A 24,235-nucleotide genomic window follows, 5' to 3' on the forward strand; every position below is an offset into this window, starting at 1 on the left:
TGTCCACACTGATAGCCATGGCTCACACCCATCTCTGGAGATCACTTAGATGATGCTCTGAATCCCCTCTCCTCGTGCACCCCGAAACAATGGTCTCTTGCCTCTTAGGCAGTTCCACACTTTTTCCCGGACTCCCTCCCAGCTAGCTGTGGCACACTAGCCCCCTTCAGGCTGTGTTTACGCAGCCAACCCAAGTCCTCTCCCTGGGATTTGACCTCCAGAGCCTGAGCCTCAGCTCCCAGCCCCCACCGCCCTGGTGGGTGAGCTGACAAGCCTCTCAGGCTGGTGAATGCTGGTCGGCACCAATCCTCTGTGTGGGAATCTCTCCGCTTTGCCCTCTGCACCCCTATTGCCGTGCTCTCCTCCGTGGCTTGGAAGCTTCACCCCCACCACCCCCCATCTTCGCCAGTGAAGGGGCTTCCTAGTGTGTGGAATCTTTTCCTCCTTCACAGCTCCCTCCCAGAGGTGCAGGTCCCATCCCTATTCTTTCGTCTCTGTTGTTTTCTTTTTTCTTTTGCCCTACTGAGGTACGTGGGTGTTTCTTGCCTTTCAGGAAGTCTGAGGTCTTCTGCCAGCGTTCAGTAGGTGTTCTGTAGGAGCTGTTCCACATGTAGATGTATTTCTGATGTATTTGTGGGGAGGAGGGTGATCTCCACATCTTACTCCTCCGCCATCTTAACGGTCTCTCCCCTGTAATTGATTTCTAATCCCATAGCCTTGTGGTCGGAAAAGATGCTTGATACGATTTTAGTTTTCTTAAATTTACCAAGGCTTGATTTGTGACCAAAGATGTGATCTATCCTGGAGAATGTTTCATGTGCACTTGAGAAGAAAGTGTATTCTGCTGCTTTTGGTTGGAATGTCCTATAAATTTCAGTTAAATCTATCTGGTCTAATGTGTCATTTAAGGCTTTTGCTTCCTTATTAATTTTCTGTCTGGATGATCTATCCATTGGTGTAAGTGGAGTGTTGAAGTCCCCCACTATTATTGTGTTACTGTCGATTTCCCCTTTTATGGCTCTTAGCATTTGCCTTATGTATTGAGGTGCTCCTATGTTGGGTACATAAATACTTACAATTGTTATATCTTCTTCTTGGGTTGATCCCTTGATCATTATGTAGTGTCCTTCCTTGTCTCTTGTGATAGTCTTTATTTTAAAGTCTATTTTGTCTGATATGAGTATTGCTACTCCAACTTTCTTTTGATTTCCATTTGCATGGAATATCTTTTTCCATCCCCTCACTTTCAGTCTGTATGTATCCCTAGGTCTGAAATGGGTCTCTTGTAGACAACATATGTACGGGTCTTGTTTTTGTAGCCATTCAGCCAATCTATGTCTTTTGGTTGGAGCATTTAATCCGTTTACATTTAAGGTAATTATCAATATGTATGTGCCTGTTACCATTTTCTTAATTGTTTTGGGTTTGTATTTGTAGGTTTTTTTCTGCTCTTGTGTTTCCTGCCTAGAGAAGTTCCTTTAGCATCTGTTGTAAAGCTGGTTTTGTCGTGCTGAATTGTCTTAGCTTTTGCTTGTCTGTAAAGCTTCTGATTTCTCCATCAAATCTGAATGAGATCCTTGCTGGGTATAGTAATTTTGGTTGTAGGTTTTTCCCTTTCATCACTTTAAATATGTCCTGCCACTCCCTTCTGGCCTGCAGAGTTTCTGCTGAAAAATCAGCTGATAAACTGATGGGGATTCTCTTGTAGTTATTTGTTGCCTTTCCCTTGCTGCTTTTAATTTTTTTTTCTTTGTATTTAATTTTTGTTAGTTTGATTAATATATTTCTCAGCGTGTTTCTCCTTGGGTTTATCCTGTATGGGACTCCCTGCACCTCCTGGAGTTGATTGACTATTTCCTTTCACATGTTCGGGAAGTTTTCTACTATAATCCCTTCAAATATTTTCTAAGGCCCTTTTCCTTTCTCTTCTTCTCTGGTACCCCTATAATTCAAATATTGTTGCCCTTAATGTTGTCCCAGAGGTCTCTGAGAGTGTCCTCCTTTCTTTTCATTCTTTTTTCTTTATTCTGCTTTGTGGCAGTTATTTCCACCATTCTATCTTCCAGGTCACTTTTCCATCCTTCCACCTCAGTTATTCTGCTATTGATTCCTTCTAGTGTATTTTTAATTTCAGTTATTGTGTTGTTCATCACTGATTGTTTGTTCTTTAGTTCTTCTAAGTCCTTGTTAAACATTTCTTGTATCTTCTCAATCTATGCCTCCATTCTAATTCTGAGATCTTGGATCATCTTTACTATCATTACTCTGAATTATTTTTCAAGTAGATTGCCTATTTCCTCTTCATTTACTTTGTCTTGTGGGATTTTACCTTGCTCTTTCGTCTGCAACATATTTCTCTGTCCTCCCATTTTGTCTAACCTACTGTGTTTATGGTCTCACTTCTGCAGGCTGCAGGCTCGTAGTTCCTTTTGCTTCTGTTGTCTGCCTGCTGGTGAGTGAGGTTGGTTCAGGGGCTTGTGTAGGCTTCCTGGTGGGAGGGACTGGTGCATCCACTCTGGTGGGTGGAGCTGAATCTTTTTCCTCTGATGGGCAGGGCCACGTCATGTGGTGTGTTTTCTGGGGTGTCTGTGAGCTAGTTCAACTTTAGGTAGCCTATCCGCTGATGGGTTGGGCTGTGTTCCTGTCTTGCTAGTTGTTTGGCATGAGGTATCCAGCACTGGAGCCTACAGGCAGTTGGGTGGAGCTGTGTCTTGATGTTGATATGGATACCTCGGGAGAGCTCACACTGATTAATATTTCCTGGGCCCAGGAGTTCTCTGGTGGTCCAGCATCCTGGGCTCAGTGCTCCCACCCCAGAGGCCCAGGCCCGACCCCTGGCTAGGGAGCCAAGAGCCTGCAAGCTGCACAGTGCAGCCAGAGGGACAAAAAAAGAAAACAAAACAAACAGACAAACAAAACCCAAGACAAATAGCAAAAGCAAAAACAAAGAGCAGCAACAACACAACACACACACACAGAAAAAAAAGAGAACAAACAAACAAAAGAATTCAAAAATGAGGGGCTTCCCTGGTGGCACAGTGGTTAAGAATCCTCCTGCCAATGCAGGGGACATGGGTTCGAGCCCTGGTCCAGGAAGATCCCATGTTCCGTGGAGCAACTAAGCCTGTGCGCCACAACTACTGAGCCCACATGCCACAACTACTGAAGACCGTGTGCCTAGAGCCTGTGCTCTGCAACAAGAGAAGACACCACAGTGAGAAGCCCGTGCACCGCAGCAAAGAGTAGCCCCCGCTCGCTGCAACTAGAGAAAGCCCGCATGCAGCAACAAAGACCCAACGCAGCCAAAAATAAATAAATAAAAATAATTAGAAAATGAGAACAGTCAGTGAGGAGTAAACTAACAAAAACAAAAAATGAAAAATAAAAACCAAAGCAAACAATAAACCAGAAAGTGAAGAAAACATAAAATATACACATAAAAACAATAAAAAAAGAATAAAATAAAAAACAAAGACCAAAAACAAGAAAAAAACACAAAACAACAAAAATAAAGTAAAAATAGAAAAATAAAAAATATATATATTAAAAAAAGAAGGGCTTCCCTGGTGGTGCAGTGGTTGAGAGTCCGCCTGCCGATGCAGGGGACATGGGTTCGTGCCCTGGTCCAGGAGGATCCCACATGCCACGGAGCGGCTAGGCCTGTGAGCCATGGCTGCTGAGCCTGCGCGTCCAGAGCCTGTGCTCCGCAACGGGAGAGGCCACAACAGTGAGAGGCCTGCGTACCGTAAAAAAAAATACAAAAGAAAAAATAAAAAGGTTAAAAAATAATAAAAGCAACAACACCAACAAGTGAACAAAATGAAACAAACCCAAAAAAATAATAATCGTAATAAGAATATTTTCCTCGGGCCTGCTCTGTCAGTGTCCTTGCTCCCCCAGTGAACCAGAGCCAGTCCCGACTTCCCCTGGAGGCCTTCCAGTACTTCTAGGTTGGTCTCTGGACCTGCTGTGGACTCTGTGGGGCCAGCTCAGACCCTGACCTGGCCTAACTCCCCCATGTTCTTGCCCCCAGAGTCCACTGCTGTGAAGGCCAGACCAGTCTCAGTTGTGGGAACACTCATTGTCCCTTCAGGTATTCCACAGATGTGGGATTTACCAAGCCGATCTTGGGGATTTAATCCATGGCCTGTGCAGCTGCACAGAAAGATTTCCATTCCTCTTCCTCAGTCGCACCACCCCTGGGGCTCAGCTTTGCTTTTGACCCCGCATCCGCCTGTGCGCCATCCTTAGGCATCTGTTCCTTGCCCAGCTGAGGGAGCAAAAGCCGTGGCTGCTTGGGGCTGGGGTGGGGTACAGAGGGCACAGTTGGGGTGTGTGTGAGTTGCCTGCAGCAGCAGGGACCAGCAGGCCATTGCAACGGACTGTGGCATGCTCGCTGTGCCAGGAGTACCTCCCAGAGACCGTGGAGGTAGGAGCTGGCATGCAGGGGCAGGGGCAGCCCCCCACCACTCACCACTCACCACTCAACAATGATGCCTCACTTTCCAGGTAGACGACGCTTCCCCTAGGGGCATTTGGAGCCACGCATCCCCTGACACCCGTCCCCTCTGCTGTTCTGCGCAGCCAAGAGAGCTCCTCTCCCTGATCTGCTCTCCCAACCCCACACTTTAGCATTCAGCCCCTGCCAGCATCAGTACACTCCTGTCCCAGGCAGGGGAGCCCAGGGCTGATTCCCAAGGAGGTTTTGGGATGGGTGGCGCTCAGGACCCTGGAGCCCACATGGGCGTAGGAGACCCTGGCCCGAGGGGCAGGCAAGCCCACTCAGATGGGAGCCCCTCCCAGTGCCTGTGGAGGCAGAAGAAGCCAGCAGGTGGGGAGAGGGGTTGTAATGGTGGCCCCGCCCCTTGCGTGCCACTCAACAATGACGCCTTGCTTCTATGGTGTCCCGCACTTTTCCCGCAGACTTTCCTGGTTGTGTAGCTCCTTACTCCTGTCCCTTCAGGCTGTCTTTTCACAGCCAACAGCTGTCCCCTCCTGGGTCCGCACTCCAAATCCCACCTTCCAGCACCAAGCCCCACCCTCCACAACTGGCAACTCAGGACTCAGGCTGGAATGCGCAGAGCTGCGGTGTTGACCACTTGTGTAGTTCTTACCTTGTCCTGCCTTCAGAAACTGTGCTGCATTCTCCTCTGATCCCCCAAAGGTCCTTTTCTGTCGCAGCTAATTTCCCCACCGAGAGGGAGTTTTTCTGAGTGCAGGGACCTCCTCTCACCTTCAGCTTCCCGCCAGGGGTGCTGATCCCTGTTTTGCTTCCTTTTCTTTTTTTCTTCTTTCTTTCCTCCTACAGGTTATGAGGGGATTTTTCTTGTCCTTTTAGGTGTCCGAAGTCTTCCGCTAATGTTCAGCAGGTGCTCTGTGAGAATTGTTCCATTTGTAGATGTATTCTTGATGTATATGTGAGGAGAGCCGAATTCCGTGTCCTTCTATTCTGCCATCTTGAGTCCCCCCGCTCACTTTGTTTTATACAGTTTTCTACTTGAAAATTCACCCAGAGAATTGACAATTTAATCATTTCAGTGTATTTTGAGGTAGTTTCAGTGAACTAAATTGTTGTGGTGTGTGGTGTTAACTCTCTCACTGTGAGGTGGGAGGCATCTTTCCTTACTGGACAGTTACCACCATTCTCCTGGGTTTCTCACTTTACTTCCTAAACCCAGAGAGGGACTTCCCAGTAACTGATCTCTGGATCTTGTCTCCTGCCTTTGCTTTTTGTCTCCTTGACTAGTGTGGTTCTTGGGGACCTATACCTGCCCTTCTGGTGACAGTGCCTTTACACACTGATGCCTGGTCAATGCTCAGTTACTAGGATACATGTAGAGTGGGAAAAACTATAAAATTGGCACCATCTAGCGGGCCTGGCCCTCTCTGCCTGACTTGTACATTATTCTTAGATCTTCTCTGTTGATCTAATTACATTCAAAAAGTATTTTTTCGAGCCTCCGACAGAGAAATGAAACTCCTCACATAGTCCTGAACAAAGCTGTGTCCTCCATCTGGGACATGAGCAGCTTTGGGAGAGATGCATTTGGAGAGATGCGGAAGCAGGGATCACCTTCCTGGTTAACGAGATAACTCATCAATAGGATGATGTAAATCAAAACCAGATCTCCCTCTCATCCAGGTGCTTTTATGCACTTACCATCCTCAGAGTACTGTGCATAGCTCAGGCATTAGCACATTGTTTGGCACATAAGTACAAAATAAATGGTATCTGTGATGTCTGTTCAGAGACATTTCCGTACCTCCTGGGTCGGAGCTATGACATGAAACTCCAGCTGGCTTTATAAAGCAGACAATGTATCTGAATGGAAAGACACTAAGTTCAGAGAGGACGGAGATCACTGTAGTCCTGAGTGTATTGGCCAAGCTTTTCAAAGAGATGAAACTTGAACCAAGACCCACAAGGACATTTATCATGAACTTTGCCTCCACTGTTTTCTGCTTCTTACCATTAGTGATCTTGGCAGTTGTTTTTGACATCTTAGATTAGAAGCTACTTAAGGAGAGCTTAATTTCACAAATCCTGATGCTTTGTGTATTTCAGCTTAAAACTTAACTTTCTCTTAATTCCAAAGATCCTAATAATAGAAAACCGTTAACTTCTCTTTGGGCAAATGTAGCTGTCCTGCTCTCCTGACAGCTTCTCTTCTCCTCCATTTAGGTTATAAATACATGGGGCCTGGGACCATGTGTTTCTTATCCTTACTTTATAATTCCCTATGGATAAGACTGGCCTGATTCTTACATTGTAATCTAATCACTTACTAAGGGGTCTCAGGGTTTGTTGAAGGTGATGGATTAGCCTCTCAAGCGCCCCAGCCCAAACAGGGCTGGTTGTCTTGGGCATTCCCATCACCTGCCTTCCCTGATCCCTATTTCTGTTCCAACCAAATATGCTCCTGGTTTTTTCCCCCGATCACCCCATTTCTATAGCACATTAAATACACTTTTAAGGAGGTGTCAAGACTTCTCTTAAGAATATGGGTTTTTATTCACAATAACACATATACATAAACCAGGAGATAGGCACAGTGGCAGATGAGATCCGACCAAGTACAGAGACAACGTTAATTGAGAGTATCCAAGTTAATTTAAAACCCATCAAGTTCATATACCCTTACTTTTTAATTTAGTAAATGTTTTAAGCTACTGTGTTTTATCTCAGTTAATATAATGAAGCTTTCCTCACTTTTTCCAATTCACTAAAAACATTTTTACTTACTTATTGTTTTTAGACAACTTATGAAGCATTTCTCTGTGGTTTTCTTTTGCAAATGGGCTGGTTTCACTATGTGGGCCTTAACTTATATAATTGTTGTCTCTTATTCTCTCTGTGATCCACCTTTCATTGTGTTTAGCAGGCGCTGGTTGCTTTGTAATATTGAAAAAACAGCATGTAGGTATACTTGGAAAGAATAAATAGCAGTGAAATTTTGTATATTGCAAACTGTTTTTCATAGACTGTCATCTTAAAACGTAACCCATGGAATGGAAGTCTTTTCACCATTAATGCTGCAGAGATTCATTTATTTAACATTAAACAGATATCTCTTGACTTCCCACTTTGTGCCAAGTATAGTTCCAGGTGCTGAGAATCTAGCAGTAAGCCAGACAGACAAAGACCTTGCTCTTTACAAGCATACATTCTAGCCAGGTTTGCAGTGGAGATGCAGGCATTCAACAAATAAGCAAATACACAGCCTGTAGAGATGGCAGCGATTTCTTGATTCTTTTTCTCTCTACCATGGCTTCAAGGCCATTTCTACAACCTTATTTTCTATAGTGTTGAGTTGAATTTAGTCTCATAGTACTACTACCCCCATCTACATAAGGGCCTGTTCTAGTACAGGAGAGAAAGTACGGAGAGGCACCTGGTAGGGTCAAGTTTCTCATTGTTAAACTGAAACTAAATGTACTTCACTCTCAGGACTGTAGAGGTGAGGATTCGTTCACTCATTCAGCAAACATTTATTGAGCAGTGTATCACTCAGGGTTCTATTATGTTCCAGGCTATATAACATCTACATGCATGCCCTTAAGTACCTAGCTGGAAAGACAAAGACATAAAATAAATAATTACTGATAAATGTTACAGTAAAAACATATATCAAGTACAAGGAGGGGGCCACAAAAGCATTAATTAACTCTGCCTGGGGGAAGGTCTCACCATAAAGTGTCCTCTAAACTGTGACTTAAAGGTAACTGGAAATACAGCACACTTCATTTACTCAGGAAAGTTTACTGAGCCAAGCACAGTTGTGGGCCCTGTAGACACAGCGGTGAACTAGGCAAAATCCCTGCTCTCTTGGCAGCACAGAGACAAACAATAAACAGAGAGATAAATAATTATATATTAGGTGGCAGTACCTATTAATATAAAAAAAAAGAGTAGGTTAATAAAGGGAACAGAGAGTGACAAGGGTTGCTGTTTTAGAAAGAGTGGTCAGGGAAAGCTTCTCTGTCGAAGTGACATTTGAGCAGAATCTTGAATGATATGAGAGAATGAGACCAACAAGCAGGGGAAGCTGTTTCTGATAGAAGGAGCAGCATGAAGAAAAGCATAATAGCCACGAAAATTGTGGCATCTTTATTACAAAGTGAAGTATTCCCACTGAGCATGGATGGAGTAAGCTGGGGGTGCAGAGAGCTTGGGGAAGTGTGGTAGACGAGGCTGGGAAAGGAAGGAAGAGGGGGCCAGATGGTGAAAAACACTGTGTCCCATACTCAGGATTTGGAATGCCCACCTTGTTGATTGGGGAAAGAGGGGCTAGATTTTGAAAAAATTTAAGAGAAAAATGACATGGTTAGATTTTTTTTTCATTCGGTTGGGTTTGGTTAGGTTTGTTTTGGTTTGTTTTGGTTTGGTTTGGTTTGGGGTAAATTACCTCTAGCACAGGTATGAAAGATAACTTGAAAGGAGACGCAGAAGAAACCAATTGTAAGGTTATTATGATAATGCAAGTGAGAAATTATTTGGCCTAAATTAAAACAGTAAGATGAGGCTAGAGAGGAGATCGTAGAGCTCAGCTGTTTTAGGAGACCCACAACGGAAGATTTGATGCCCTGCGGAGCATGGGAAAGGTCAGGAACAATTCCTGCGTTTCAGTTTGGGTGACTGAGTGGGTGATAATGCCATCAACCAGCTCAGGGAGCCCTAGAGGAGCAGCGGGCTTAGAAATGCATATAATGAATTTGATTTGGGGCAATGGGAAATACAGACTGGAAATTAAAAGAAAAGTCAAGGCTGAAATACAGATTTGACTGTTACCAGCGTTTCATGGAATTTAAAACAGAGGCGCAAGAAGAGTAGTCAGCATTGTCAGATACTGCAGAGAAGTTTAATAAGATGAAGACTTTTAAAAGGCTGTCAGATTTGACAGTTGGAAGGTTACCAATGACTTCATCAAGAGCAATTTCAGTAGATGTGGGTAGAGTAGAGCCTCATCATGGTTGAGTTGGAGAGTGAAAGGGCAAGAGGCTGGGATTATCCAGCCAGGATCGCTGTCCTCTCTTCTTTCCTAAAGCTCCTCCTTGGAAGCTTTGAACCTGAGGTCTGATCTTCTCTTCCCCTTCCCTCCTTAGCTTTCTCCACCCAGGGCCTAGGACTGGTTACCCGAGCTGGGGACATGATGGAGGGACAAATATTCTAAGATCCTTGGGTCTCTGATGGGAGAGGTGTCAGGGGTAGAGGAGCCTGATGTTGGTGAGTAAGGTATTGCAAGGAGTGTCCTCCATAGGGAACAGCAGGTAGGGCCAGTCCAGAGACCTGTCTCCAGAGGGGAGAAAGATGAAACACATAGGCCTCTGTTGTATGTGGAAACTCTGGACCAGGAAGCTGAGGTAGGATGGGGAGCAAAGGACTTGAAGGACTGGTGGGGCAAACATGGAATTAGTCAGGAAACTTGGCCCCAGTGAGAGTGGAATCTGACGGAGTGCGGGGGTGAGGGACAGAATCTGACAGTAAACTGATGCTAACTAGAAATTCAGGCAGGGATGCTTAGGTTTCCTAGGGCACAGGGACTGAAGATGTGCAGGTGGAAAGACGTTGGCAGTACTTGTGACCATGAAGATAGCAGTGAGGGGACAGTTAATGAATTAAGGGGTAGCATAAAGAAAAAAAACCTGGCATAGAGATATTTAACAAATATTTGTGAAGCCTGAAGCGGTCATTCACATTTCGTGGAGAAAAGAGATTAGATACCAGAGTTCAGAAGAGCTGAAAGGAAACACCTAGGTTCCCTTCAGGGAGAGGATGGACTCAGTGACTAAGGGATCCCAGACAGCTTGGAGCTGCAAAGCCCAAGAGAGAGACTTGCACTTCGGAAGGAGTTGGAAGCAAAGTTCAGGGTAGGGGAGCCCCTCCCTTAACCCTGGGGACCAGGCAGTTATCAGTAGGATCTACCAGATTTCCCCCGCCAGCTCCCATACACACCCTCGGCCTCAGTTTCTCCCGCCTGCACTGCCACCTCAGCCCACTGGGGGGCGGGGCTCGAGGGCGAGGCTGGTGGCTGTTCCGAAGCCTCGAGAGCCGTCCGTTCCTACCAGACTCCCTGCTCTGAGCGGTCTTACCCCATGGCCGGACACAGCCCCTCAAACTTCCCCATGCCGGGCACTGGTGGGGACAGGCCCGCAGGGCCAGTGCCGGTGCGGGTTGACACTCCAATCGAGTTGAGCGCCCAGGCGGCCCCCGGCAGGCTGATGGTCCGGCCAGAGGTCAGGCCGGGGATGTGCCCAGACCCTGAGGTGTGGGCACTGTCCCCAGGTCCCCCGCCGTGCGAATTCCAGGATGGGATGATGCCTTGCCGGCCCCGGGTCGGAGCTGGAGAGGTGAGCGCTTGGTTCCCAAGACCCTCTGAGGTCGCCTTCCCCGGGCCCTGCATCGTCCTGCAGTGCATCCCGACGCTGGCGCTGCCAGAAGACGTCTCTGCCGTACAGGAGATGGAGCAGTTGGCCAAGGAGCTGAGGCAGAAGAGGATGACCCTGGGGTACTCTCAGGCCGACGTGGCGTTGCTCATGGGGGCTCTTTTTGGAAGGACGCTGAGCCAGACGACCATCTGGTGCTTCGAGGCCCAGCAGTTGAGCCTCACCAACATGTGGAAGCTGCGACTGCTGCTGAAGATGTGGCTGGAGCAAGTGGACATGGAGAACCTTCTGGGCTTATGCAAAATGGAGACGATCCTGCAGCAGGCTGGGAAGCACAGACGGGCATACAGGGAGAGACACATCGGAAACAGCCTGGAGAAACTCTTCCTGCAGTGCCAGAAGCCCACACCCCAGCAGATCAGCTGCATCGCTGGGCAGCTCCAGCTGCAGAAGGACTTCATCCAAGTTTGGTTCCATAACTGGAGCAAGATGGGCAGTCGGCCAAGCAATGATTTCTCCCCACTGACAGAGGTGGGGACTGTCAGACCTCCTCTCCCAAGAGGACCAGTGTGCTTTCCCCTGACATCGGGACTCCATTTCTGTGTCCCCCATTATGGGGGACCCTACTTTACACCGTTGTACCCCTGCCCCTTTCACTGCGGGAGGAACCCTCCTCTCTGCCCCAGCCACCACCCTGAGCCTCCCCAGGCTTTCCAGCTGAGGCGCCTGCCTTTCTGGGGAGGGCCAACCCGGGGAAACGGGTCCCTGGGGTTCACTTAAAGGCTTTTAGCATTAAGTCCTCCATTAGTTGTCTAAAGAAGTTAAGAATACGTAAGGGAGAGGGATGGGAGCTGTTTAGGAAAATTTGGGGAGGGAGGTTGAAGTTTACTGCTGTGTTGTTTTTCCCTTTGTTTTTCCTTAGCATTGACTTTAAGGTACATTCCAAAACGTAGATGGTTTTGGATATTTTGTTTCTCTCTGTTTATTAATTGAAAAGTAATTGTGTCTCTTATTCCACGTGGTTATCAGTAAACATAGGGATATTCGTATGAACACAATACTGAGTGAAAAACTCAGGTCACAGAAGACTATGTCAGTGTATTATTTCTATCAAAACCAAGCAGAACTTTGTGTGAACACAGAGTCCAAGATAATCGTTGCCTCCAGGGGAAGGTTTGAGGATGGGACAGGAAAAGAGTACATAGAGCCTACCCAGAGCCCTTGTTGAAACACAAGAGTTTGCCGGTTCTCCCCCTTTTCTTGAAAGATGTGTTTTTTTCTAATTCACTTTTCAGCTCTGTTTGGTTTATTCCCTGGGAATTTCCCTTACTTTCTTTTGAGCTCAGAAATGCTTTGTAGAGGATATTTGTGATAGTTGATCCAACTATCCAACTCCCTGGTGGCTTTTGCAGTGGTGCATCTTAAATCACTTTTCCAATCTCTTCCATGAAATTGGTCTTTTCCAGTTCTCTACTTCTACATTGGTCAATATGGGTCATCGTATACTAAACAGAAGGCATTAATCCCTCTGTGTTTTCACACCTGTTGCCGTACACCTCCATGTAATATTTATGGTTTTATAATTCTGTCACCATATACTATACCTGAGTTTATGTATTCTTTTTGCTTACTAATCTTGTCCATTTTTTTCTCTACTTTTTTCCTTAATCAGTCTTACGAAGAATTTATCTACAGGTATTTTCAAATAACAAGTTTTTTATTTTTAATCCTATTTACTGTTTTTATTTCCTAATTATTTAATTTTAGGTTTATTTTTATTAATTGCTTTTTTCTAGTTTCTTCCAATATGTATTTCTTCCTCTCGTCAATGTCTGAAAGTAGAGCACTGTCAAGACACGTAGGTTAGTGAAAATGGAGCCAAACTTCAAAAAACCAAGAGTATGTTGTCAGTGGTTAGCAGTGTCATATGTCAGAGATCAAATAACATAAATCAAGTAAGCTATATCATTTCATTAACAAAGATGTTACGGGTACATGTCTTAGAACAATTTCAGGGGAGGAGTTAGTAGAGGCAGGTTCCAAACAACAGTCCAAAGTCTTCATATTTGCCAGATTTTCCCCTACCTCAGTTAAAAACATAAATTCCAACCACTCACTCAATGAGATCTTTGCCATCATTCTGAAAATTTCTGTATCAAATGTTTCCTTTATCTTGTATTTCCTTTTGACAAGGCAGGTATTCTTAACCTGAAGATGCCAAACCTCTTTGAGGTATAAGCAGAATAGCGTGTTTGTACATATGTGCATTTTCTTCAAAGATGGTGATGGTAGCCTTCATCACATTTCAATGGGGACCATGACTGTGTAGATCTATGATTTTAGAATTTAAGCAACACCTTCCCATTGGCCATCTTACTTTTGAGAGTTTTCCCTTGAAAACTAATAGGTAATTCCTGGTTTTCTTCAAGTCTGTATTTTCTGGGTATCTCTAGCCAGTACAGTATAAAGGCCCTGAATCAGTTCTAACATAAGTCTTTCAAATTCAGACCAAATACTGTATTGATTATTGCCTTTATTGTTCTTATGCTTTTATCATTCCTTGGCACTTTAATTAGATTCTTATCATAAAGAACAATTTCTCCCTTCCCTAGAAGTTTTCCTACTTCTTGTCTAAGAAAACTTGAGGTGTTAGGAGATCCCTCCTTATTCCAAAACATTATCCTGCTCTTAAAATAGCATCTGTTTTCTATTATTTCATATTTTTAAAATGTGTGTAGTATACATCATTGTTTATTATACTAAAACTGTGTCATAAGGATTTATTTTTCAGAATAGCCACTTTTGTTTATGACTTTCTTCTAGAAATATTCTTACTAAACAGTACTGATTCCCTTAGCAGAATCCATTTATAAATTCTTTTCAGGGTACAAAATTGTATTATCTATGTAGAACAATGTTTTTACAATGAAAACTACAATTCCATTCAAATAAAATCCTAGTGGAATATGGGAGTATTACTTGACAAAGTGATTCTAAACCGAAAGAATGAAACTTGGGGAAATATGGAAATTTTGAAGGTAAAGCGTTAGGGCCTTGTTCTACCAGATGTTATGAAACTACAATAATTTGAACACAGTGTTGTGGTCGTGATGAACAAAATAAAAGAAACAAGTATTTGGCTATTCCATCTGTGGTCATGTAAATTGGTACAACCTTCATGAAAGGCTGTTGGGTAATTCATATGAGAAGTTTTTAAAATGTGCTTTTCCTTTGGCCCATCATTTCAACTTTTAAATAATGTTTATAAGAAAATAATTGTTATATGTATGCAAAAATTTAGTGATAAGGGTGGTATCACAGCATTTTTTTTTAATTTTAACAACGAAAAGTTAGAAACAGTGTTCAACAAAGGGTTAAATAAATAAAAAGGAACACCATATAGGGTAAAAATTGACAAACAGTTCAGAAAAGATTGTTGAATGAGGCAAAACAATTTATTAAACTTTGTGATGTCATTTTTTAAGGAAAAAGGTATATTACAGGGAAAAAAATCTATAATAGGTATTACTGGTGATTTTTTTTAAAATTTGCTGTATGTATTATACAGTTTAAAAATTCAAGAAATATATCTAAACAAAGACTCCAGAAAATCTAGGATTCCTAAAAATATTCATTCTTCTAGTCTTTCTTGTCTCTAAATGGTAATTTCTCATTATAAAACAATATTTTAGAATAATAAATCTGGCCTTTTCATTTTTAGTCAGATTTGTAGTTTCTGTAAAAGAAAGGCAATTCTCTAAATGCAGGAGTATTGGGACATATCAGTTGGAAAGGCATTGCTAAAAATTAGGGTTTTTTTAATCAGATGTCCATTAATGTTAAAGAGCTGTAGTGCAGCTCAGTGAATGAAGATACCTGCCATATGTCTGTTTTCCTGCACAACATGGTAATTTACAATTACAATTAGAGTGTTTATATACTTCAGTGTAGTTAACCTACATTTAGAATATAAGCCCAAATCATTTTCATGTTCCTGGATGTTTACTTTTCAATTTTAAAAAAGCATTTGAAAATATCAAAATCCTGGTTTTATCACGGTAGAATTCTCCCTACTTGTCATGTTTGAAGAAACTAAATGAATATAAATGAGATCTGTGGATTTTTAGATTTGAAGGGGGGTCAGTTCCTGTGATTACAGCCCCAGTCAATTGAAAGATGAACTGTTATGAAGTAAATCTACCCCAATACCCAGTAGAATCCTTAAAACAAGGCATTAGCATTATCGTGGTTACACCAGTGAAGAGAAACGTGACAAGAAGCTTTGGGAGACTGTATGGTTTACCTAAGGGGCTGCCTCCAGAAAAGAACCCAGCGGGTAGGTATGTTGGGCTGCTGCTCTGCCACCTCACTTTTTAGCTGTGAGCCTTGTGAATTCTCCTAACGGCAAAATCAGCTACTTTGGCACTGAACTTGCGTTTCTTAGGTTTCCTTCCCCCAGCTTCCAGCAAAATTCGAAATGCAAACCAACTTCACTTATCGCTATTGACTCTTGTACTGACTGCCTGCCAAAGACTATGGTCAGAAAAGGAAAAATTGAGGCCTTCCATTGATTTTTAAAATCAATGTTATCTTCTAAATCTGTACAACCTGTTTAACATACCATTTCTTCTTTGCCAAAGGAGTAACTCTATTGTTTAATAATTAGTCTTCCTTCTGGGATGCATGGTATAGGCCTTCTTTTAGAACTGGCCAGGGCAGTGTATAAGATGCATTAAGTTGAATTGTTGTCTTAGAATGGATGATAATGCTCCTGGAACAGCTGTAAAACTTTGGATATCATTGACTGAGTAGTGGGCAAATCTTAACATACACCTTTTTACTGAAAGAGAATTAGTTTCAATATATCACATATTAGTTTGCTAGGGCTGCCATAACAAAGTACTATAGCTTGGGTGGCTCAAAGAATAGAAATTTATTTTCTCACAGTTCTGGATGCTAGAAGTCTGAAATCAAGGTGTTGCAGAGTTGCTTCCTTCTGAGGGCTATCAGGGAAGGATCTCTGTTTCAGGCTCGTAAACAGCCTCCTTTTCCCTGTCTCTTGACATTGTCTCCCCGTGTACATATCTGTGTCCTAATTCCCTCCTCTTAGAAGGACACCAGTCAGTGGATTAGGGCTGCCCTACTGACCTCATTTTAACTTAGATCTCTGTAAAGATCCTGTCTCCAAATAAGGTCACATTTCGGGGTACTAGGGGTTAGGACTTCAACATATAAATTTTTGTGGGATAAAATTCAGCTCATAACACCAGCCTAATTAAAATTTAAGCTAGATTCAATTATTTGTTAATGTAGCCATTCAACAAATATTAATTGAGTACCTTATATAGCTGGTTGTGCCCTCGGTACTTAAGATGCAGTGGTGACCAAAACAGGCTCATCCTGACCTTCAGGGTGCTTAAAGTATGCTGAGGTGTCCATGTTAAACAAATAAGCATGTGATGACAACTCATGATAAATATGATGGAGTGTCAGGTATCAGAAGTCTTCATTTAGCTTTAGAGTTATAGTCCTCCTGTTACATGAGTATTGCCTCTGATAACATCAGTTGTTAACAAATATTCTAAGCCAGAGGAAGTATGGCCCCATAGCCAAGGCATAGTTTGGAAGACAGGCTTTTCTGGGTTCAAATCTCAGCTCAGTAACCTACCATCTCTGTTACTTGAAATTACTTCTTTCAGCCTCAGTTTCTCATCTGTGAAATATGTCTAGCAATCCACAGGGTGAGAGAGTTGATAAACAGGTAAAATTAGGTTATATAAAAAGAAACCCCTAGGACTTCCCTTTTATGCAGTAGCCACCCAATAAGTTTTCTCTCCATTGTGTTTTCACTGTACCTTGTCTGGGCTTTATTTATAGCTCATAAATCGCTCTTTTGCATCCTAGGAAATTTCACACAGTGAAATTGTGCTCATCGATCGATAGCCAAAACTGAATAATGAAAGAACAGAAAAAGACAATAGTCTCAGTTGCTAGAAAACATACTATCTAACATTGGGAAATGACTTTTGGAATTGTAATAATTGGAAGACAATAAAAAGTTCGTTTCCTTAGCTGTCAAATAACAACTAGGTAAGGGAACAGATGATAAGGTTTTGATTTGAAGGATTTAGATAAAGACTTTCTGAAAACCCTTGTAATGTTATATAATTGAAAGGAATGATCTCTGAAGTTGTTTCTAGCCTATAATAATTGTATGAGTCTCCATGAATAAGAACAAAACAATGTACCACAGATTGAATATGGAGGCCACAAGGATATAGAGTATGGGAATGGACAGAGGACATTGTTCCTCATACTGTGATTACCACTTAAACCTTTCCTTCCTGATCTCCTGCTGTGGTCGCAGTTGTCTCCCAAATGCAAGCCCAGTCCTGCCTTCATTCATACTATTTCTTCATTGAACTCTAGCTTTTCTGTCCAAAGCCTACTATATTAGTTTGCTAGGGCTACCATAACAAAGTACCACAGATTGGATGGCTTAAGGAACAGAAATGTATTGGCTCACAGTTCTGGTGACTCCAAGCCCAAGATTAAGGTATGGGTAGGGTCGGTTCTTTCCAGGGCTGTGAGCGTAGGATATGTTCCAGGCCTCTCTCCTTGGCTTGTAGGTGGCTATCTTCTCTTTATTGTCTCTTTACATTGTCTCTCCTCTATACATTTTTCTGTGTTCAGCTTTCCCCCTTTTATAAGGACACAAGTCATATTGGATTAGAGCCTACCCTAATGACCTTATTTTAACTTGATTACCTTTGTAAAGACCCTATCTCCAAATGTCATATTCGAGGTACTGGGGTTTAGTACTTCAAGATATAAATTGGGGGGGAACCCAGTTCAACCTGTGACATCTACCACTCCTGATAGAAAATATAGGTGGGTGCTGTGGGGGGAGGGTGTAGGAACCCAGAGAGACTTGTTTATTTTTTCTTGCAAAGGAGTTAAATAAGAGGTGTGTGATGGAAAGGAAAGAGCATTAGCCGTGGAGCCAGGCAGCCCCAGATCTGCGTTCTGTCTCTAGGTCATTCACATAGGTAATATCACCAATCCAGGGTAACTCATCAGAAAATTTCAAGAAAAATAACATTTTTTCCCTCCCAACAAATGACTTTATGGGCTGAAGAATTACAGTGGCTACTTATTTCTATCTATTTTAGGAGCACAACAATTGTACTTTTATCAGTGAGATTGAATGGCATTATCTTAGGAAGAAAATTTTGTATATTTTGATAAAGATATGATTCTTACTTTCCCCAGAAAAATTGCTGTGTGAGCCTATTGAGAAAACCCTGTCACTTTCTGCTAAGCATTGCCAGCCATTAATTTCTTCAAGCTAATGTAACAGGACAGTCAAGTGACTTGCCTTTAATTTGTTGTGATAATGTTATATTTATGAAAAGCAGAGCTAAAACAGCTGATAGCAAGTGTTTAGACACTGGTTGTTTTCATAAATGGTTTTAAGAGCATTGCTAAATCTAAGTAGACACTGAGTAAGTTTTCTCAGTATGTGAAATGTAAATCATTCTTTCTGTAATCATAAGTCATTAAATGCATGCAAATGTTATAAATGATCACCACATTTCAAACATATTTTTATGGTACCAGTCTGCTTGCTAAATATGTATTACCTTTGAGGTTTAAACTAAAGAGGTGGGAAAAGACTTACCATACAGGAATTTATTGTGTTGTTCTTTTCTCTCCTAAAAAGGCGATCATACCAACACCATAGGTAGAAAAGAATGTTTTTGCTTCTGTGTCACATCATTAAAGTAGTGAATCTAATGCCGTACATTTTTGTCTTCTGGGCCAAGAAATTTTAAGTAAAATACTAACAAAAATGTTATGCTTTTAAATGAGAAGTGAAAGAATCTTTATCCTTTTTATTTGAGTTTCCAGAAATGGCACACTCCATAAAAAAATTGTATCATTCTTATTTTTGAACGGAGTTTCTTTCATTAGTCAGTAAACAGTTTATTAGGTGAACATTCTCTGAGCACATATATACACCATGTGAATGTTTAGGAAACAGAAGGTGCTTGAATTTGTGAGATTTAAATATTTTCTCACAGTTGATCCAGTGATACTGCGGTAGAAATAAAACCACATGTAAATGAAATACCACTTTCTACTAAAAAGCACGTATAAATTTTCTACCATTGTTTTAATGAGGACAACAATGATTCTATTTACTCAGTGGAACATCTTATAAATCATTAGCATGTTTACCTCCATATGCATTCTAAGACTCACCCATAAAACTCTACCTGTCCTAATCACAAATATGCATGTACATTAAATTATATTATCTGACTGCAAATATTTTGTGCTGCTAATATTCTTGCAAATATTATTAAATTTTGAAAGTATAAATAAAGCAATGATTTGGTTTCTCACTTGCTCTTCTAAAACACATGTGCATGCACATACTAATACTCATATTTTAAATACATTATGTAAGATATGAGCTATGTAGATCAAAGGTGCTACACCAGAACATGGCAAGCAAAAGGAATAACACTCAGCATCCAGCTTTGGTCCATCTCCCAGAAATCTTTGCTGTGGCCCCAAACCAACTCCTGTTTTTCCTCCACTTCTACATCCTCACATTCTTATAAGTATAGGGTATAATAATTCTTATTATACCCTATACTTCCTTGGTGGTTAAATGTCTACTAAGCACCTGTTGAGGGCTAGGCACTAAAGATCAGAATTAGACAAGGTACACATAGGTTAAGTAGAGGAAAGGAGTGAGAAAAATCAAGGATCACCTCATCCATGGCCAGGGTTAGAGGAAAGGACAAAGGAACAACCCAGAGGAAGGAGCACATAACTCAGTGGGGGGTACCTGTCCCATTAAGAACAGGGACCACTGGAGCTAAGTAGGACTTGAAAGATAACTAGGAGTTGTTAAGTGGAGGGTGTGAGAAGAGGGATGGGGGAGACCAAAAGTCAAGAATGGGAGAAAAAGTGAAAGGACTTGCTTTTGACTAGAAATCTAGGCTGTGATTAGTTGCTGCAATTGAGAGTTAAATGCAGTGGCTAAAATTCTGATAGCCATAGCAGAAAGTTACATAGTTCTCAGTACGTGAAGCTAATTACATGAATCTTTCAAAATGCATTGAGAAAAATATTTTCTCAACATTAAATTTAAAGATGAATATATCAATCTTAAGGAGACATTGAACAACGCAAGAGATAATCTCTTTAATTGTAGTACCTCTGTTGATTTGGTGTCGTCATTTAAGACACACAATCATTCTTCAGGTGACTGGTTCTTATATTGACTTATAGAAAATAGCCTAAGTCTTAATACTAAGATCCAAGGTTCTGAAGGCCTTTCTTCCAGGAAATAAAATAATTTTGTACTGGCATAAAGCTTCCAGATGGTTTGCCTTTGTACTACTGATCAGCAAATCTAGAAAAATTAATGGTTGGTAGATCCACTGTCCTATTCTTCTCAAGAGTCATTGTCTCCACTAGGCTTTTGATACAAAGGTGTTAATCAGAACCTTTATGTTTATTACAATATCGTAAGAAACACAGGGAAGAGTTTAACTGAAAAAACCATCAGACACCAAAGACAGTGTCTTAAGTTAGTAGCCTAGTTGCCTTTGTGCGCAAAAAAGAAAAAAAAAAAATCTGATGAGAAACCTTGTTGTCTGTCATGGAGCATGGTCATTCTGTCCTTGCCCATGGCTCCAGATGCAAGAGAGTGCCTGGCATGATACCAGGGACAGAGATTAGTAAGTGTGCATAACAAGCAACTGACTTAAAATAAATCATCAATCCATCTGTGGTTTTTTTTTTTAATCTTTATTGGAGTATAATTGCTTTACAATGGTGTGTTAGTTTCTGCTTTATAACAAAGTGAATCAGTTATACATATACATATGTTCCCATATCTCTTCCCTCTTGCGTCTCCCTCTCTCCCACCCTCCCTATCCCACCCCTCCAGGCGGTCACAAAGCACGGAGCTGATCTCCCTGTGCTATGCGGCTGCTTCCCACTAGCTATCTATTTTACGTTTGGTGGTGTATATATGTCCATGCCACTCTCTTGCTTCGTCACAGCTTATCTGTGTTTTATCCTCATATGAAATAAAGATGACTGAAGTATTCCTGTACAGAGTCACTCTGAGAACCAGAAAACAAACAAGCAAGCAAAAACTCTCATAAGAATTTTTGAGAAGTACTTAGCAAGGCATAAAGAGCAATGCAATGCTTAATAATGCTTTTTTAAATAAAATTTAAGGCCTATAGATCTTCAGTTATTAAGTCCAGTGTTGCTTCCATCTGTGAATATTGAAATGCTTTAATATATATAGTAATTTTTACAAAACTTTCTAAAATGAGTCCTTAGCGCCAATGTAGATGTTGAACAAGATTAAATTTTTTTCCCAAATCATGCAAACTCACCAGTGTCAGAAGCCATCAATAAATACATAAGTCTTGACACCCTTGCTTTGTCCTTATATATACTGAGTGACACTTTTTAGCTTCTTTCAGCAGACAAGTTTTGACAGGCAGAAAATCTGTTAGGATCCAGCGTTGATAGATCTGTTTCTTATGAATTTAGGTCACCTCTGAAAATCCCCAAAGTATGTATAATGAAACAGTTGTTAGGTGAATAATTTTGAGAGGTCTGCTTGAGGTAGCAGACTCATGTTTGGGGCATTCCATTGGGCAATTGTCTTTTCAGACCCTTACCATCAACTGAGAAGAGCTAGAAGGCAGAGAGCCTGAAAACGTAAGGCTTCTAAGAGTTAACTATGTTGGGATTTGATAAGGATATTTAGAAAGTGGGAAATAAGTAATTATTTTGAGAACACTGAGACATTTTTATTGGAGTTCTTTATAACTCAACTTGAAGTGGAATATAGCTTGTACGAATCATAATGCCAGATGACAGTTATTTTCCAGTCAGTTCTTAAAGTGGTTTACATGTTATAGTTCAAGCAATATGAAAATTTGTTCTGGAAAAGCATTTGTTGTCCAAGGTTTTCTTAACCAAGAGAAATAGCTACACCTAGATCTCAATCGTTTATGAGTGAATTGTATATTCAGGGCATTATCTGCAACAAAACCATGGTCTTAGGCTAGCTTTCCCTTGTTTCCCAGTGCGTGCCACTTTTCCCCAATACCAAACTCTTGTGTTCTCAGCAAATGCAAACTACTTTTAATTGTGCCTAGAAAAACATCAGGAGAATAAATTACTTCTCCTCTCCCACTGCCCTCCTCCCTTCATTATTTTAAAGTATTAGAAAACTCAATATGAATTACTTTGTTTCACCCTTTCAGTTACCTATAGCACTTATGTGGATAATCCAGAAACTTCTTGCCTTTAAACATGTATTAACATTCAAAAAAATGCTACTATTAAAATTTACTGTGTAGTAATTTTACAGATTCAAATGAATATATGAATTCAAATATGCACACGTAAGTATCAGTCTCACGTTTTATAGAAGTTGGAAAAAAAGAGTAGAATATTATCTGCCCTTTTCAATTACCGTGTTAGTACAGACTCTTTTCAAGTTACGTAAGTCCAGTTCAAGCTGCTTACCAAACAAACAAACAAAAGCAAACAAAAAAGAAAACAAAACAAAAACAGTCATTTATTGATTAATGTAAATGGGAAATCCCAGGGTTAGATCTACTTCTGGTACTGCTAGATTCTGGGGCTCAAACTCTGTTACCAAGACTGTCCCTCCATCTCCTTCTCTACTTTTCTTTGCCTATTGGCCTCATTCTTTCTTGCTTGCAGACAGGGCTTTCTTCACATAGATAAGGAGGGTGGCTACAAGCAGTTGCAGCGTCTTCTGTTCAGCATTACCCCAGAGGAAAACCTCTAGCATCCAAATAAGAATCTTAGTGAAAACTCTGATCCGTCCTGCTGTGATGATCCCTGAACTCGGCACTAAGCCAAAGAGATTGAGGAGTAGGACCAGACTGGCTGTGATTGACCAGCCTGGGCCAGCCATATCTATGATGGGGTTGGCACTGGGGCAGGACACTGTAACTGGTAGCCCCACAAAGGGCTATGTGAGTTGAAGAGTGCTTCCCCAAAGAAGGATTTTGGATATGTCCACTACAGTTGTCATTGTGTCAGTTTCTCTAGGTTCTTGGAAGATTTAATGTATGTGCCACAATCAGATGCTTATGTGATCTGATGCAGCGAGAAGAGAATATGTGGGATAACTAAATACAAGAAGATTCTACATTTTGAACACTTGAACTGATCCATCAGCAGACTGTTATGCAAGTTTGTGATTCTATAATAGTCTGCCCTGGGTCATTTTGCCGTTACTGATTCCCACTATGCAGAGGGCCTAATTGCAGCGATATTCACTCCCGTCAATACTTTTGGGTCGGGTTTCCCTGGTGGCGCGGTGGTTGAGAGTCTGCCTGCCGATGCAGGGGACACGGGTTCGTGCCCCGGTCCGGGAAGATCCCACACGCCGCGGAGCGGCTGGGCCAGTGAGCCATGGCCGCTGAGTCTGCGCGTCCGGAGTCTGTGCTCCGCAACAGGAGAGGCCACAACAGTGAGAGGCCTGCGTACCGCAAAAAAAAAAAAAAAAAAAAAAAATACTTTTGGGTCCTAGAGCAGCATTTACTCACCTATATCCTAAGATAGCTTAATAGCATCTGTACCATACGCCAGTTTTAACGTTTGAACATACACAGACAGGCCACTAGTTCTTCCTATTAATCCTACTTTATCCATTGATACAACCAAATTAATCTTTTCAGGGGAGAGCTGCTGATATTTGGGGGTTATTTTTCCCAGTATTTAATTTCTCTCTTGGTCATACTTTCATTTGGTATTTACCTTCTAACACAGAATAATCTGTTGTAGTAATCTGTTTTATAGAAATTTGGGGGGATTACTAGGGTTCTAGACTTCTGGAAAAATTGTCCCTCAACTCTCACAGATAAATATATTATGCTTTATTTTTTTAATTGCAGTGAAAAATTAAAATCTAGGATGTATTTTGTTATTCATAAATTATTTTTATATCCAATTGAAATAATATAGTTCTTGCAATCTGTTTGCTATCAATAGTAAATCGACAAATTAGACAAGCAAACTGAAATCACTAATGCATCAGTTGCTCTTCCTCTTCTTCTGTCCTCAGAGAAGATAGAAAATGTATGGTCAATGTCCTCTCAATGCTTTATATACAATAAAAGTATTTAATATAACCTAGTGACTATATTTCAAAATTAGATTACTCTCTCACACAAAAAATTGTATTCATTAAATATATTGATAGACCAGTTTATTATAAAATATTATATTTCATTGTGATTACAAGATGTAATTTTAACTACCTAAA

General features: G+C 41.4%; 2 protein-coding genes across 11 annotated transcripts in view; both read left to right on the plus strand.

Moving 5' to 3' along the window:
- POU5F2 (POU domain class 5, transcription factor 2) overlaps positions 1-22,391 on the plus strand; it is a 142,498-nt gene extending 120,107 nt beyond the window's left edge. For both annotated transcript variants that reach the window (XM_049708435.1, XM_049708436.1), the window contains exon 2: positions 1,268-22,391. In XM_049708435.1, the coding sequence (XP_049564392.1) occupies positions 10,594-11,664 (1,071 nt within the window). In that variant the 5' untranslated portion in view covers positions 1,268-10,593 and the 3' untranslated portion in view covers positions 11,665-22,391. The remainder of the gene's footprint in view (positions 1-1,267) is intronic.
- The window catches only part of FAM172A (family with sequence similarity 172 member A), a 428,090-nt gene that overhangs the window by 307,487 nt on the left and 96,368 nt on the right, over positions 1-24,235 (plus strand). The gene's annotated exons all lie outside the window — the stretch shown is intronic.

Source organism: Orcinus orca, chromosome 3, assembly GCF_937001465.1.
Source record: "Orcinus orca chromosome 3, mOrcOrc1.1, whole genome shotgun sequence".
Taxonomy (NCBI): Eukaryota; Metazoa; Chordata; class Mammalia; order Artiodactyla; family Delphinidae; genus Orcinus; species Orcinus orca.